At 34.0% G+C, this 17,963-nt stretch overlaps 1 protein-coding gene across 1 annotated transcript; it reads right to left on the bottom strand.

Moving 5' to 3' along the window:
• Positions 1 to 9,632: 9,632 nt before the first annotated feature.
• Positions 9,633 to 16,755, bottom strand: LOC139898012 (leucine--tRNA ligase, cytoplasmic-like). Its single transcript, XM_071880721.1, has 5 exons — positions 16,575 to 16,755; positions 15,054 to 16,302; positions 11,505 to 12,994; positions 10,427 to 10,920; positions 9,633 to 9,836 (listed from the first exon to the last, which is right to left on the bottom strand). Exons 2-5 carry the CDS (start codon positions 16,278 to 16,280, stop codon positions 9,811 to 9,813), a joined length of 3,237 nt encoding a protein of 1,078 aa, XP_071736822.1. The 5' UTR covers positions 16,281 to 16,302; positions 16,575 to 16,755; the 3' UTR covers positions 9,633 to 9,810.
• Between the last annotated feature and the right edge of the window lie 1,208 nt (positions 16,756 to 17,963).

Raw genomic sequence — 17,963 nt, 5'->3', positions numbered from 1 at the left:
GAATGCTCGGGTCATGTGGGTAATAGTAGACATAAAGTAGTTAACCGAATCATCAATCAAAGGCTAACGAGCATGACGTGAAGCGGTAGAAGAAGAAACAGGAGCAGGAACAGAGGTGTTACTCAAAGACGACATCTGCAAACATGAAACTCATAAGAACATATAGTGGAGAAGTACAGATAAGTAACAAACTCATAAATATTCTTTATATGAACAGAAGTGCATAATAATGCTATAACAGGAAGGGTCGGGCTGTAGACTAGACTCTAATGCACCCTAAAGACCAAGGGTTGACCACATTATGACCGCCTAGTTCCCTACAACCAACGCTCTAACACCAACTGTGATGGCCCATCAAGTACCCTTAACGGCTCCGTCACTTGGTCCCACAGCTTGATCGTAACTCTGTATGAATTTCATAAATAACGTTGCATTCTTTATTTAAAAATGATTTCCTATAAAGGAAACCTACCAAATATGTAAGTTTAGAAAAACCCAACATATGTAAATAACCAAAGTTGACCAAAAACCAAGCCAACAAACACCCACAAAGTATTAACCAGAAGTAGAATGCAAGTTTAAGTGTTTAAATAAAATCTGCCAACATGCATGCAGACTCTCTAGCACAGCGGAAGCCAAACAATCAAGTACCTGAGAAAACATGCGAGTAAACTGTCAACAAAAATGTTGAGTGAATTATAGGTTTAAACAAAATATAAACTTTAGACCACAAGATTTCAAATGTTAGAAAACCTAAAATGTTATTTCATTAATCCATGAGTCACCTGGTAACCACTTAACCATTTCCATACCCTTACCAAACAACAATATACACTGAACAAGTGTATCTTCAAAAATAACGAAGTACTAATACATTCCGATTATAAATTGCTAGCGCAATTAGCTTGAAATGAGGCTGTCAAGCCCGATAGATCTATCCATAAGATTCACGTTCACCAGTAGAAACCAGTGATTACAGTTACCAGACTAGGGGATATTTTCGTTCAACTCATAATGAATAATTTAAATTTATTTCCACTTGTGTCTAAACCTAAAACAAATATTGCATGCAATCTCATCCCAAAAATACTTTAAAATAGTATGAAAAACGGGACTATAACTCACCTTAAAGCAAATGAAGCAACAACACAGTAATGCGAACAGCAAAAGGTAAAGTGATCAAGAATGACCACAACGCCGACCTATAAATAAAGTAGGTCGATATAAATAACTAACTTATGTCAAGTCTTAGTATGATAACTATAGTACTTGTTGTAAATAAGCATAGAACAACACTCGGTATGTTTTGGCATGATCAGGACAGCGTATAACACGTACTTTCTATTTTTAGAAACTTTCTATTTTTAGCAGGTTTCCATTTTTGGAAAGTTTATATTTTAGGAAAGTTTCTATTTTTGAAAAGTTTCTATTTTTGGAAAGTTTCTATTTTTGGAAAGTTGCTATTTTTGGAAAGTTTCTATTTTTAGAAAGTTTCTATTTTTGAAAAGTTTCTATTTTTAGAAAGTTTTTATCTTAGGAAAGTTTCCTTAATTAGAAAAGTCAACAAAAGTCAACTAAAAGTCAAAGTCAACCGAAAGTCAACTCAAATGTCAACCTTGGTCAAACTTAGTCAACATTGAAATTAAAGTGTAAATTATATTAATAACAATAGTTATAATGTTATTTAAAGTCATATTTGTATAATCATGTCATATCATAAGTTTAATTGAATTAAATTGAAATATAAAGTTAACATAAGTTTAAATGGTATAATTAATATAACATAAGTATTTAATTAATTAATTATTAATCATAACATAAGTATTATTAACTAATAATAAATTTTTAATCATATCATAAGTATTATTAATTAATAATGAATTATTAATCATATCATAAGTATTTTAATATACTACGTAATTATTAAACCATAAGTATTTAATAATTAAATTGTATTATAATTAAATAATAACTAAGTCTTATAATAAATAAATAAATAATTAATCTTTATTATAAGTCTTGATATAATAATCTCATAACATAAGTTTAATACTTATCATAAGTATCTTCATTAATAATAAATGTATTATTAATCATAAGTTTAATTATATGAATAATTAAATTATAAAGTAATTATTAAATGATATAATAAATATATATCATAAGTATTAATTAAAATAATTACTTTTATATCATAAGTAATTTAATCATAATGCAAATCATTATTTTTAACATAAGGTTCAATTTCATAATCATAAGTTTAATTAAAAGTTCGTCGGGTCATAACTTGAGCCTCGGGTGTTGGTTTTCGACGAATTTTATATATATCCTCGTCTAACCAACCAACCCGAAACCTTAGTGCACTCAAGAACATCATAATATCAGTTCATAAGTCGTGACATACAGCCATGAACCAAACATTGCTTTAATCCGTTTTAAAATTTGTTTTAGCCATTCCGGGTGATCCGTGGCTCGGATTTCGATGACCCGAACATGAATGTTAATCCAATCATCAATCCTAACCCAATGGTACACCCTAAAGGCTCCAAAAATGGTCACAGAGTCGGACCCCAACTGATCATACAAGTTTTCATATTTTAATTTCAACAAAACACTAAAACAAGCATATTTTATGATTCGTAACTCGAAATAACATGAATCCAAAGCCTAAAATTATGCTCTTTATGAGAGGAACTCATTTATACACTTTATTTAATCATAAACATATGTTAGGTTCACTGATTTTTGTAAAAATCCTGCTGTCCGTTTTTAATCATACCGAAAACATATGAAATCGAGCATTTCTAAGCACCAAATCAACAACACAATCATACACAAGTACTATACTATCAATATAAGATTAAAATCAGTAAAAATAAATAAAAATGAAAAATCTAGGGTTTGAGATTATACCCTAATCAAGAAATGATTTATATGGACGCGTAGAGAAGAACGAGAGAAATCTGTTGATGCTAAAAGCCCTTTGATCCAAGCTCTTGATGATGATCAAATGAAGATGATGATGAGAGTGATGGTGGCGGCCAAAAAGGGAGGAGAAAGAAGAAAGGAAAATTTGAGAAAAAAAGATAAGAATGAAATAAGAATGATTTAGTAAAATGGAAGGAAAGGGAATTAATAAAAAAAAATACAACTAAACCTCCCCCATTAAGGGTTCGGCCGAAAATGATAGGGTGGGCCCCCTTAGTGGGCCAATTTGATAAAATGTCTAATAGCTTTTAGCCCGAACGCCCGAACGAAGCCCGAAACGCGAAAACGCCGTTACGCGATTAAATCTTCGGAGGAATCATGCACACGCGAAAAATAAAATATAAAAATATTTTATATACACATATGATATAAAAATATCATAATTAAAATAATTGGAATTAAATTATCTCAAAGGTCTAACCGTTGGTTTGAAAACCGAAATGATTCGCCGGATAGAAATCCACGACACATAGAAACGTACAATTTTAAATACGAATACAAATATTCATATAACACATAATAAGGAATATATTATTACTAAAATAATAACATAAGTCATAGAAATGACGTAGCACGAATATCAATTAACGGACGTTAAATACAAACGGTAAAAGATAACGGAAAAAGTAGGGTCGTGACAGGTTTGGACTCAAATAATGGAATATATCCAGTGGCATATGCAGTTGTTGAGCAAGAAAATTAAACCTCGTGGAGTTGGTTCTTGAGTTGTTTAGGCAAAGATTTGGATCTGGACACAAACTCCAACTTTACATTCATGAGTGATAGACAAAAGGTACCTTACTTGATTTGTTTATAAGACATATATATAGTTTTATTTTAGGTAATAACAATTGTTACTTGATTTTGTTCAGGGTTTATCACAAGCTATTTTGAGAATCTTTCCTTGTGCTGAACATAGATATTGTCTGAGGCACATTCATGAAAACATGAAAACAAGAGGTTCCAATGGTCTTGTATTTAAAATCACTTGTGGAAGTGTGCTACTGCAACTAATGTTCCTTACTTTCAATTTCAAAAGGCAACGCTTGAGTTAAAGGGATTCAGTAAGGAATGCCACACCTATTTATCCAAGATCCAACCATCTCAATGGTCAAGAAGCCACTTTACTCGTATGTATTGTCTTTTATAACAACTTAATATATGAATATGAATTGTGTAGTACTTTAATACTTGACATGTCTTAATACTTTGTCAATATTTAATTAACTATTACAGGAAGGGCTAAATCTGATGTGTTGTTAAACAATGTATGTGAGGTTTTAAATCGTTGGTTGGTGTAGCTAGAGATAGACCCATAATTACTTGCTTAGAATATGTGAGAGAATATTTGATGAGAAGGATTGTTACATCTAGGGAAAATATTGCTAAGTGTGAGGGACCATTTACACCTGCTGCCAAAAAAATGTTTGATTCAATCACAAAGGATGCCCATAAGTGTCAAGTTCTTTGGAGTGGAAGTGAATTATATCAAGTCAATGGATTCAGTGGTGAACAATATGTAGTTGACTTAAAGAGGAGAACTTGTGCTTGTAGAAGATGAGAAATTACTGGTATGCCCTGCAAACATACAATAGCTAGTATTTGGAACATGGCAGACAATTCAGGTGATGTTGGTGTACCTAAGCATTGGGTGAACCGTCTTTACTTCTTGGATACTTGAAAAAAGACATATGTTTTTACCATTAACCCCATTAATGGTAGGAGTATGTGGAAACAACCTATTGCAAACAAACTACTTCCTCCAATCATTGTACCTCAAGCTGGTAGACCAAAGAAGAATATGAGAAAATGAATTGATGAGAATGAAAGTGTGAACAATAATGGAAAGTTGTCAAGGAAAGGAAAGAGTACAACATGTGAAATTTGTGGTGAATATGGTCATAACAGGAGAGGATGTACCAGTGGAAGCCAGAATGTGGGTCAAAAGAGGAAACATGCAGGTAGTTCAAGTGGCACCAACAAGAAAATATGATTATTTTCTATGAATTGCCTATTTCTTTTGGTTTAATTTATGTAATGTTTTAAAAACAGTTGCTTTTGATTAGGTGGTCTTTCAATAGGTTGATTCTTTTGGTTTGATGTATTAAGAAGGCTGTTTCTCTTTTGGTTTGAATTTAATGCTTAAAACCCTTTATGTATTTGGTAAATTACAACTTATGTATTTGGTTTATGTATGTGGCGTTGTTCCAGTTTTCATTATGCTATTTGTGTGAATTTCCAGGTTATGTACAATTTAAAAAGTGAACATTTTGCACTAAATTTCATTCAACTACATAATCCAACCAAATTATAAATTATATTATAAATTATAAATATATTCAATTAGAAAATGACAATCGGACTGTTCAATTAGACTATGTCCATAATATAACTGAAATCCAGGGGTAAAATTATTTAGAAATCCGATAATTATAACTGTTAAATAACTAATGTGTTAACAAGTTTACAAAAGTACATTCTTGCTCGAATGGTCATAGCACGTATTGTCAACCGAGGCACCCGGTTCGATTCCTTTTTTTTTTTTTTTTTCCCTGCATTACTTTGAAGGTTAAATATTTAACAACATAACTTAATTCTCAAACAAAATCAACATTAATTCTCACCTCATTTAATTTTTTTTATTTTAAACACTATCAGTTTTTTATTTTATAATTTTCCCCTAACCATATTAATATCTTTTCTCAACACTTTACTATAGAGTCTTAATAACCAAAATATTCAAATTAACAAAAGTTTTTGAATTATGTGACTTTTAATTAGTTGGATTATGATTATTGAAGATTAAAGAATGTAGGTTTCGTCTTTTGAAACGATTTTTTTTTATTATGTTGAGCTCATTATCATTAAAATATTTTTATTGAAAACGTATGGTTATCTACAAGATAAAGCTTCTCGCACGCAGCGGTGCGCGGACCCGTTTGCTTGTTACATTCAGATAAAGATACAAATGAAACATATCTAATTCACAAGATTACAACACCCATTGTTACTACACTAACATAACATACACCAAGAAAAGTATCCAACTATAAATAATAATGATATTCATCCTTTTTAATTCCCTTAGCAGTTCATTACAACGACCACAAATAGGTGGGTCGGTCCGTTCAAAGAAGCTGCATTCAGAAAACTAATAAAACCCTAAATTAATTCAACAATATAAAGAACAAAACCAATTAATTTAGGGTTTAAAATCAATGGTTCAGTACCTTTTTTGAACAGCCATAAAAACGTCTCCCGGGGTTTCGTTGTGTACGGGACAATTGAATCACTGCACGCCTTCCACAATAGCAATTCACCATCGTTTATGTAGTGTTGGAGCAAACAAGAAAGGTAGTGCAGAAGAGGAATCAATGGTTCAGTCGTGCGAATGAAAGAGAAGGGGAAATAAAGGGTCCAGGTAGAGATGGGCAAAAAAACCGGATCCAGATCCGATCCGAAGACCCGATCCGGAACCGGACACATCCAAAACCGGATACAGCCAGATCTGGATCCGGATTCGAGATCCGATCCGGTTCCAACCGGATCCAGATTTTTACGCAAACCGGATTTTTTCCGGATATAAACCGGATTTTATCCAATCCGGTTTGGATCCGGATCCGATCCGGTTTTTCAAATTTTTTTTTATTTTTTTTTTTTGAAAAATAGCCGTTTTTTTGCTTCTTTTTTTTTTTGCAGTTTTTTGATATTTTTTATTTTTTTTTTACCATTTTAACCTCACAAAGTCCATTATAAATACATGGTAATGTTTTGGTTGAAAATGCACCAACAAACATTCTCATATTTCTTTCTAAATCACTAAATATTCTCTAACCTCTACTTACTTATCCCATAATGGATAATTCACAAGCTTCCGCTTCCGGTTCCGCTTCCGTTGGAACATCTTCACAAGGCTACACTACGGCCGATATTGATTACAAAAAAGAAACAAAGCGAAAAGGGGACGTTTGGTCCAAATTCGAGTTGTGTGTAATGAAGGATGGTGTAGAAAAAGCTCGTTGTACACAATGTATGAAGTTCCTGGGTGTTTCTGGTAATTCAACCTTAAGAAAACATCTTGACAAAAGTTGTAGTGCAAGGCAAGACCCGAGACAACAAACACTTCGGGCCGATGGTTCGATTTTTGAATACGATGCCGAAGCTCTTCGGCAAGATTTGTCAAGGTTTGTCATTCAACAAGCGCTTCCTTTCAACCACTTCGAGAATCCAAGGCTTACGGAGCTAATTCGGAATCGACTACAACCGCGATATAACAATGTAAGTCGTTCTACCTTAAGACGTGACGCCTTTAAATTATGGAAAAAAGCTAAAACTGAAATAATTGAAGGTTTTCGAACATATAAACATAGGGTTTCTATAACTTGTGATGTTTGGAGCGCACCACATGGAACGTCAAATTCTTATTTAGCCGTTACCGCTCATTGGTTTCATCCCGATTCGTGGCTTTTAATGAAACGTGTTATCGATTTTAAATTATTTGATTATCCACATAACGGTAATAATATAAAAACAGTTTTACAAGACACTTTAGAAGAATATAATTTAATCGATAAAGTTTTTACAATTTCGTTAGATAATGCGTCTAATAACGATGCGGCCATGAGTGAGTTAAAAATTGCACTTAAACCGATTTTAAATGGTGCATTTATTCATACACGTTTTTTACAAGTTTTTAAAGAGGCATCGACAATGTTATCGGTTGTTTATTACCCAACTAGCGTACTAGTTTTAGAACAATTTTATATAATGACAGAAAAAATATGCGAGTTTGCGAACTCAAATAATGTTATTTTTAGACAAGCGATTTTTCATATAAGAAAAAAACTAAAAAAAATATTTTGGAGAGATACCGAAGGTATTTTTATGTGCGGCCGCACTTGACCCACGATTAAATTTTAATGGGGTCGAACGATTGATGACAACAATATATACCAACTTTGATTGTGTGCATGGTATTTTCGATGACGAACACAACTATCTTTTGAACCAAGTACACGAATTTAATGAAGTTTTTGAGAATATGTTTGGTATTTATGCAACAAAATATGGTCGACAATCAAACCCAATTGTTGACCAACCCGGATCATCTTCTCGAAGGGCCCGAGACCTCAAAATAAGTCTTTTTAACTTAGTACGTGAAGACGCTTCCAAACGTGCACGAACATCGGCACCCACAAGCGAGTTGGGAAATTATAAGATGGGAAACTTTGCACTAAACATGAATGAACAATTTAACAACCTTGACATTATAAAATGGTGGGAAACAAAACAAGACACATATCCAATATTAAGCATTATGGCTCGTGAGTTATTTACCGTTCAAGCTTCAACCGTAGCTTCCGAATCGGCCTTTTCTTTGAGTGGTCGAATTATATCGGAAAGAAGGTCAAGACTTACCCCCCCAAGCCGTGAAAGTATGTGTATGTTTGAAAGATTATTTGGATGGGGTAGATAGGATACAAGATCAAACTTCATTAGAAGGTCCGTTATATAATGACATTGAAGAATGTATAGAGTATGAAGAAAATGTAGCAGGATTATCACCTACATCAACCGAAGAGAATTCCGACAATGAACTAAACGAAGTGGATGAATGTGACTATGAACCGTTTGATATAGACCAAACCGAAATGAATGTATCACGTTACCAACAAGCTTACCTTTCTCTAGTTGATGACCCCGATTTTGAAGACTACGATCGAAGGCACGGTCCTCGACGTGCTCAACAAGATAACACATTTGGGTCATTTGACGACTAAAGTATAACGGGTGATGGCAATGCCGAAGCTCGATATACTTTAGTCTTAATACATTATTAGGTGATGGCCATGCCGAAGCTCGAAATGTATTAATTATAATTGTATTGTTCGAATAAAAGTGTTGTTATTTTTATTATTGTATCGTTCGAATAAAAGTGTTATTTTTATAATTGTATTGTTCGAATATTGTTATTTATATTATCTATTGTGTTAAGCATTATAACTTTTCTTTATATCGATTATATTATTATTGTTCAAACATTAAAAAAAATCGAACCGGTAAAAATATAATTGGCAAAATCGAATCCTAGTCCAAAAAAATCCGAAAAAGAATCAGTTCCGGAAAAAATCCGAAAAAACCGACGCCAAGAACCGGAACCGAATCCGGAACTGGTTCGGAAAAATCCAGACAAAAAAATCCGATTTTTTTTTTTGTCCGAATCCAGTTTTTTATCCGGTTTGTGCATCTATAGGTCCAGGAGATATTTATGGTGTGTAAATATTAACAACAGACGACAATACCCTCATGTGCAAGTCATGTGAAGGTTTAAATCGTTAGTTTGTCACAGCCGTTAAGCCTTTGGACCCCCATGAAACTAATTCAAACCACAGTGAACCCCCAAGTTCAAAAATTAATTTTGGACTCCAGTTGATGTTTTAAACAAACCACAGGACCTCGTGTAGTTTTATCTTCCAAGATAAAGGAAGAATTATCTACATCTTACCTCTCTCATACCCCGCTTTTGTAGGATTGGATTTTGTTGTTGTACATTTATACATACATACATACATCAACGCCCGTCTTAACGTCTTAAGGTCCGACCCTCTCGATCTCGTCTCGCGTTTTTTATAATATTGGTGTTTACTAATAAATTTATCCGGGATATTCATTTCTTGAGTATATAAAATGCTTTCCTAACAAACATTCATAACTTGGTAAAACAGTGTTTACTTCCTAACAACACGATTAACACGAGATTGTATAGAACTAACAAACAATTATGCAGATAGATGGAAAGATAACGGTTCTTCTAAATGCTTGTCATACTCCATTATGCATCTTCGCGGCTGCAAACATAGAGAATGACCGATCAACTATAGGAACTGCTTAAGTTTAGCATTAAAATCGGGGCAAAATGTGATTGAAACTTGCAATATATGGTGGCCATCTGGGTCCACACATATATACATATAAACTTCATAATTCAGTCATCAAAATATATTTGAAATCACAGTAAGAGGGACAAACAATGACTTTATTTCCAGTTAAATCAATCATTATCATTATCATTATCATTATCATTATTATATTATTATCTAAAATGAGCCAAATAGAAATTTTAGTTAAAAAGTGAACGGGGGAAATGATTGAAAGTCTCCCACTGTGAACTTTCAGTGTATAAAGCCTCCTAACCTGATCATATTTATAATTTAAAAGTTCACAGTTTAAAAGATTCAGATTATGCTTTAACAAAAAAAATAACTAACCCTTCAAACAATTCTATAGAAAACAAAACTGGGCAGAAAAAGGTGAAGAACCCAACCTGAACATCCTGTTTCAAACAGGACAAAAATGACAAGTTTCAACATGAAACTGTTTGACCCAGCACCCGCCCATTTTTCCACCTATAGAAAAGCCTACAACTAACAACACATACCGTCATGAGTCAAGAATATGGCGGTAGGAGATCCAGGTGACGGTAGATCTTGCTTTAACAAAGAACCATGTGAATCAGTGGCTGACAAAATTTCTACATGTTCCAGACCTATCTGTCTCTTTATCAACTCTAGATTCTCCTGAAAAACCTCGATCTCACCAAACGGCAGCCTTAGATCCAACGCTTGAACGCCAAGTGTCATGATCTCGTCCTTCTTAAACCTCAAAAACTGCATGCATTGCTTCGGAGTCTGCTTAAAATTTTCTTTCTGGCCTACTTCACTCTTCTGCAATGCTTGTAATATCTCCTCATCAGGTGCAAACTTGCGGTTTTGAGTATCGTATTTATTTCTTAAAATGTTCAAGCATTCTCGTTTCCACCCATCATATTGTTCATTCACATATATGAGACCAATTGTTGGTTTGCTCTGAATGGTTGCTTTATTATTGTTGCCCTTTTTGGAGTGACCAGAAGCCTGCTTCATAAGAAGCTTCCTAAAACAAGTTTTAATGAGACAATCAAAGATTTGACATTTCAAATAAAATATATCATCAATCAACAAATTAAGAGAACTTAGAGGTTAGGGACTGCTATACATATACCACAATAACAACGTTAACTGCCACAAAGAAACAATTATTTGGGTAAAACCAACCGTCATTTTAGGCACATGCCGGGTTGAGTAAAAACACTTTTCCAAAATTTGAAAACATAAGTTGATAACTAATGTGACTGACATATTGAAGATACTAGTACATTCTCTCAACAATTATGTCACTTTTTATAAAAAAAAAAAAAAAAAACATGTTTTTGCGATGAGTTATACCCCTTCGCATCATATAATATTGTTTCACTTTTAAACTTATATTCCTTTGTGTTGACATGTGTCTTTTTAAAATTTTGAAACATAACCAGGATTGACTAAATCAAATTGAACTGCGCGCCAAATATAGCTAGAGTAGAAGAAGATCAGACGCCCTTAGTTCGATAATAATAACAGTTAGCAGAAACAGATAAACAAACAAAATAAATATTTATCATAAAACATCGAATTTATTTAAGCCAACTGAGGTGGAACCTGAAATTATATATCGAGTCCTGCAAGTATCTATTGGCCTTTTGAAGGGTAACATCAGGGTTTTCAGCTTCAGGCCAACCAGCTTTAATAACAAACCCTTGTTTCTTCAATATCTTCCTCCATACATATTCAGAATAATGTGGGCAAATAGGAGCAATCAGTCGTGTTTGAACATCCACAAACCGCAATACAAGATCACGATTCATCCCACTCGTGCCACCACACGATAACTTATACTCATCCCTAGCATTTCGAAGATCAAAAAACCCTGTTTTAAGAGCATCACGAAACATATATTCACTGTAATTTTTCTCAGTGATTTTTACAGCAATGTTCATCTCATTATCAAACACACGGTCAGCATAAGTAGAAGGCGGGCCCACTCTTAACGAAGCTGAGTCAGGAGCAGCTAGAACTTCCTCCATCCACCCCAACTCTTTAGTGAGCCTCATAATGGCAGTATTAGCCGTTTCAAACACAAAATTAGCATTGTCCATACCATCACCAGCATCAGCAAAAGAGAATCTAATGGCATCAGCTGAAAATTCATTAATCGCTTGCTTCAATGTCCTGAAATTCCCGTTTGCCTTTGCCATTTTTTCATCTCCCAACATAATGTGATCATTGCATCTGAACCCACGAGGCCAATGTTTCTCGGGAAATAATGCAGTATGGTTATAAATACAAAACGTAAGATGGTTCTGTATCAGATCCTTACCAGAAACACGAAGATCAACCGGGTACCAGTATTCAAACTCCTTCCTCATCTTTTTCAAAAGTGATAGAGAAATTTCTGAAGATTTTGGTTCGCGCCCAGACAGGAACAAGTAGTCCCAGACATCGTCTGTCAGGTGCCTTGGTTTTACGTTCCGTAACAAGTGACATACCGTATAGTAAGCCATGTAAATGGTGGAATCAGACAATGATTCCACAAGAAACTCCTCGTCCCATGGAATGCGGGTCCCGAGACCAAAGTTTCTAGAGCATGCCCATTGGTCCAACCAGCTCAATGTATGCTCGAACCCATGACGGGTCTCATCAGAGTACAAATTCATATCGGCTAAGCATTTTTCTGCAGCTTTTCGCCAGCTGGTTTCACCGTATGTAATATACCATTGATTGGTTAAGGCAACCACACACTCGTCACCTGATCGTGACATGACTTTCTTCTTGGGTTCACTGTACACGACAGCATGACGGAGTTCTAGTAAATTGTTTCTGATTAAGTTTTTAGCATCTTGAACACGCATTCCGATATATCCACCAGCCAACATTGTTCCTTCATAGAAACCACCCTTGTAGATAACCTTTTTAGCAGCATCGAGCTTTTGTCTCTCGTTTTGGCTGTTGATTTTCATGTCGGTGCATACTTTTTCAGCAGACTTGTCACCGAATTTTGGATGCCTGATAACTGGGATGATCTCAAAAGGTAATACCCATTCGTCTTTTACTCCAAACTTGGCCCTGAATGGAGCTTTTGATTTCAAATCCTACAATGTGAATGTGAAGGTGTTAGACTTGTAACAAAACCAGAATCAAATTACCTTTTGTTATTCAATGCAGAATTTGACAAGTATCAATATCATGATGTATAGATGCATCAAGATCGTTCATTCATTATTAGAACAAGCCTCAACCATCTCAAAAGGCAAACACACAAACTTGTAAATTTGCAACATTTGAATCCCATCTCATTATATATATATGGAAGCACTTTTTTGGGGGGAAGTGGGGAAAGTAATTTTTTTTCGTTTTTTTCGAAAAAAAAATTTCAGGCATCAAGATCACATGAAAATATGAAGATTTAAAAAAGACACTTCGTGATGAATGTTGTTATTTTGGCGGGAAAACGCTCGGAGAAATAAATGATAACATTCACTGCAATGAATGTTTTGATTCTGAGTTTGTTTTTTGAGGTTTAAAAATTAGGGTTTAGAAATTAGGGGTTAAAAATTAGGGTTTAGAAATTAGGGTTTTGGGTTTAGAAATTAGGGTTTAGATTGAATTTTTAACACAAACGGTTTAGATTTTAGGGTTTAGGGTTTAGGGCTTAGGGTTTTGGGTTTAGGGACTAAACCCAAAACCCTAAACCCTAAACCCTAAACTCTAAACTCTAAACTCTAAACTCTAAACTCTAAACTCTAAACTCTAAACTCTAAACTCTAAACTCTAAACTGGGCTAGATCTTGAAAAAAACTTCACATATGATGGAACATTCATGAATAACATTACGCATGCTGCATGTTATCAGTTTTTTCTTCGAGTATTTTCCCGCCAAAATAATAACATTTATCACAAAGTGTCTTTTTTAAATGTTCATATTTTCGTTTGCTTTTAATGTTGGAAAAAAAAATTCGAAAAAAATAAAAAAATTAATTTTACTTCCCCCCAAAAAAGTACTTCCCTCTTGATTATGACCCTATATATATATATATATGTGTGTGTGTGTGTGTGTGTGTGTGTGGGGGGGGGGGGGGGGGGGGGGGGGGGGGGGGGAAGGAGTTTATCAAATTAAATCTTATTTATCACAACTCATATATTTTCTATCCTCATTTTCTCCAACTTATTTCTGGTTTATCCATTGAGTTCCAATTCTTCATAGAAAGTTTCTAAGTTTGCTTATATATATATGGGAAGGAATGTATTTAAACAAATGATCTTCATATTCCCCAAAAGATTCCAGTCAGTTTCATTTCTTCGAGCAAAACTTTTAAATTTGTTACAAAGATCACTTATCACTTATGATTATGATCTGACAAATAATTTTTTGAGGGTAGAGTGATCTGGAGAATTTTAGTGACAGTCCTAGCTCCTAAAGAGGGCAATGAAAAATCAGTAACAAGTGTGATTATAAATGAAGAAACATACCATTGGGTAATCTTACACAAAGCTGCGATTACATATTCTTTTTGCTCACATGTTTAAATAGCGTCTGACGGTATGTATGTTTAACCTACCATCAAGAATGTAACTGATCGTGTTTAAAAACTAAAATTCTGTTCAACTAAATAACGTCATGATTCATGAATAATGTGATCAAGGAATCCGCAAAATGAGAATATCAAGTGAGAAACCAAAAGAAGATGGAGGTGACTGTAGAATAGATAATAATACATGATCGATTATTCATCAGCAACTTGGACCAAGTAAAATTGGAATGTTAGGCTTCTAAGGGGGTATTTGAATTAGCTTATTTTGTGAACTTATAGCTTTTAATCTAATTACTCCTAACCTAATAAGCACCACTTTGTGGTAAAATTGTCTTATTTTATTGCGCTTATAAGCCAAAATACGAAAGGATAAGCTATAAGAAAATATAAGCTTCTCTTATGGAGCTTACTAGCTTTATAAGCTATAAGCTCCAAAATAAGCTAATCCAAACACCCCATAAAACTACGAGAGAGCAATACTGAAGTTTCAGCTCCAACAAATCAGTTTCCCAATTAAGCTAAATGAACTGTAATTCAATATATGAAGTAAACAACATTAAAACATGTTAAAACATATATCAGCTGCTTGTACTGTCAAAAAAAAAAAAAAAGGGAGTACCTGCAACGCCATGTAATCATCCGGTGAATCACTGGGGACGCTGGTAACAATCCCAGTACCTTTATCAGTCATAACCGAGAGCATTGGAAGACAGTATATAATTTCATTAAACGATAATGGTGATCGAACTGGTAACCCTATAAGATCTTGACCAGTCAACTCCACTACACAAGTAGGCTTTTCATGAACAAGAGATAGACGCTGATAAGCCAAATTGCGTGCTGCACGCTCAGTCAAAATAAAAACCTCAATCTCATTGATTTCAAAGCCACCATACTTGCCATCTGGCAAGACCCAACAATTGGTCTGCCCATACATTGTCTCAGGTCTAAGGGTTGCTGCAGCTAGATAAACCTTCTTTCCTTCTAAATGTGCAAACTTGGCAGGGAACGGTGGGACCACCTCCATTTTAATTAAAGTATACTCCCGAGGAATAACACCTTCTCCTGATGCCCGATCATGATCGGCACATGGCTGCCGGTCCAACGGTGAATAAATGGTGTATCTTATGTCTTTAACAATCTTTCCAAATTGTTTCAACTTCCTCATCTGCCACCTAACAAACTTGTCAAAATACGGGTTAACATCTGTTGTAATAAATGACCTCCTCCAGTCAGCACCCAATCCAAAAGCTTTCAGATCTTCAACAGCCAATGGAGGAAAGAACATAAGCCACTGATGAGGATCTTGAAATTTAGCAATCTCAGTGTCCAACAACCCATAACCACGCATTATCTCCCACTGATACTTCTCTCTACTACCTTTTGAAGCCGCCTTTGCTTTCTTCCCCTTGAATTTCTCTGGATCACTTGCTTCATTAGACTTGACTTCGGGTTTACTAACAACAATCTCCTCTGCATCTAAATTAGGAAAAACAGGTGGATTACCAAATCTTTCAATCTCCCTTTTGAGTTTATCAGCAGAGGCTTTAATTGGCATTCCGGTACAATGGAATCCAAACGGTAAAAGCACATTAGCACCCCTAATTCTGTGATAAGCTGCAGCAAACTCCAGCTTTGAAAGCGTAAACGCATGCCCTAAATGCAAGTACCCGTTCATATAAGGAATCGGAAATGTCCCAAAAAACTTATCTCCTTCTTTAGGGAACTGTTCACTAGCTTCTGCCTCGAAAACATGACCTTCATCCCACCATTTTCGTACTTCGTGTTCAATATCCAAAAGCTGGTCCCTCCTCTTTAAGCCCCTCCCACGATCTATGTCTCCCATCTCGTCACTAATTGTACAAATACTGCATTACATATTATATATACAACTATACACGGTCATAAAATGAATAATAACACTAATATATGAATCAATACGTCAGAAGCACAAAATACACATCACAGAACGAATGATAGCACTGATAGAGTATCTATGAATTAGTAATGAAAAAACGGTTTCAATTGAATCGAATTACAAAAACGTGAAAATACAACATCAGTATACACGTATAGCAATAAATCAAACAATTATAAGTAGTGAAATTAGATGATATTAGCTGGATGTGAAGAAATTTACCTCCCGAATGTGATTGATGATGATTTGAAGTTGTGGATAAAGCCACTAGGATGCAGATAAATATATAAGATGGCGTCACAACGCCACAATTGTTGTAGAATTTGGAATTTCGAATCAATTGTTGTAGAATTTGGAATTTGGAATTTGGAATTAGGGTTTACTATGTTCGGATAGATGGATAGATATATAAGATACCGCGAAAAAAAAGTAAAACGGGCACGTCAATGGTTTTAGCCACGTCTTTTGAAATTTTAGTTAGGTGCTCTATGTATTTGTTTTGTTATACGGTGACTTTGGTTATGTAGCTTGAGGTGAAAGTTGGAGATTATTTTTTAAGTTCAAAACTGAAACTTATATCTCTTTTCTCTTATATATATATATATATATATATATTATATCTCTTCTCTTTTCTCTCTTCTCTCAAAGTAATAATAATAATTAGCAAACTATATGTTTAAAAAGCTGACTTGACATAATTTAAACCATTAGATTAAAAAGTCAAAATCTACTATAACCTAACCCTTAGATTAAAAACAGATGATATATTTGCAAATATATCAAACAAACATTGTCAAATCTTTTACCCATTCTATTCCATTCCCTAGGGTTTATCCAACGTAACAATAGCACATCCCTACCTAAAATTCCTTTAAAATCAAATACTCAAATCCTTTATCTGCTATCAATGGGTTTATTCTACCTGCTATCTTCATATCTGAATCATCGTCTTCGCAACCTTCATTCTACCTTCTGTAGTGACCCGAACTTTTCCATGTTTATATATATTAATTGAGATTGATATTTACATGATTAAATGTTTTCAACATGTTAAGCAATCAAACTTGTTAAGACTTGATTAATTGAAATATGTTTCATATAGACAATTGACCACCCAAGTTGACCGGCGATTCACGAACGTTAAAACTTGTAAAAACGACATGACGATATATATATGGATATACATATGGTTAACATGAGATTATGATAAGTAAGTATCTCCATAAGTATATTAACAATGAGTTATATACATATAAACAAGACTACTAACTTAAGGATTTCGAAACGAGACATATATGTAACGATTATCGTTGTAACGACATTTAAATGTATATATATCATATTAAGATATATTAATATATCATAATATCATGATAATATAATAATTTAACATCTCATTAGATATAATAAACAATGGGTTAACAACATTAATTGAGATCGTTAACTTAAAGGTTTCAAAACAACACTTACATGTAACGACTAACGATGACTTAACGACTCAGTTAAAATGTATATACATGTAGTGTTTTAATATGTATTTATACACTTTTGAAAGACTTCAATACACTTATAAAAATACTTCTACTTAACAAAAATGCTTACAATTACATC

This window comes from Rutidosis leptorrhynchoides, chromosome 3, assembly GCF_046630445.1.
Source record: "Rutidosis leptorrhynchoides isolate AG116_Rl617_1_P2 chromosome 3, CSIRO_AGI_Rlap_v1, whole genome shotgun sequence".
Lineage (NCBI taxonomy): Eukaryota > Viridiplantae > Streptophyta > Magnoliopsida > Asterales > Asteraceae > Rutidosis > Rutidosis leptorrhynchoides.
The sequence above is the reverse complement of the archived record's forward strand: the minus strand, read 5'-3'. Positions and strand labels throughout refer to the sequence as shown.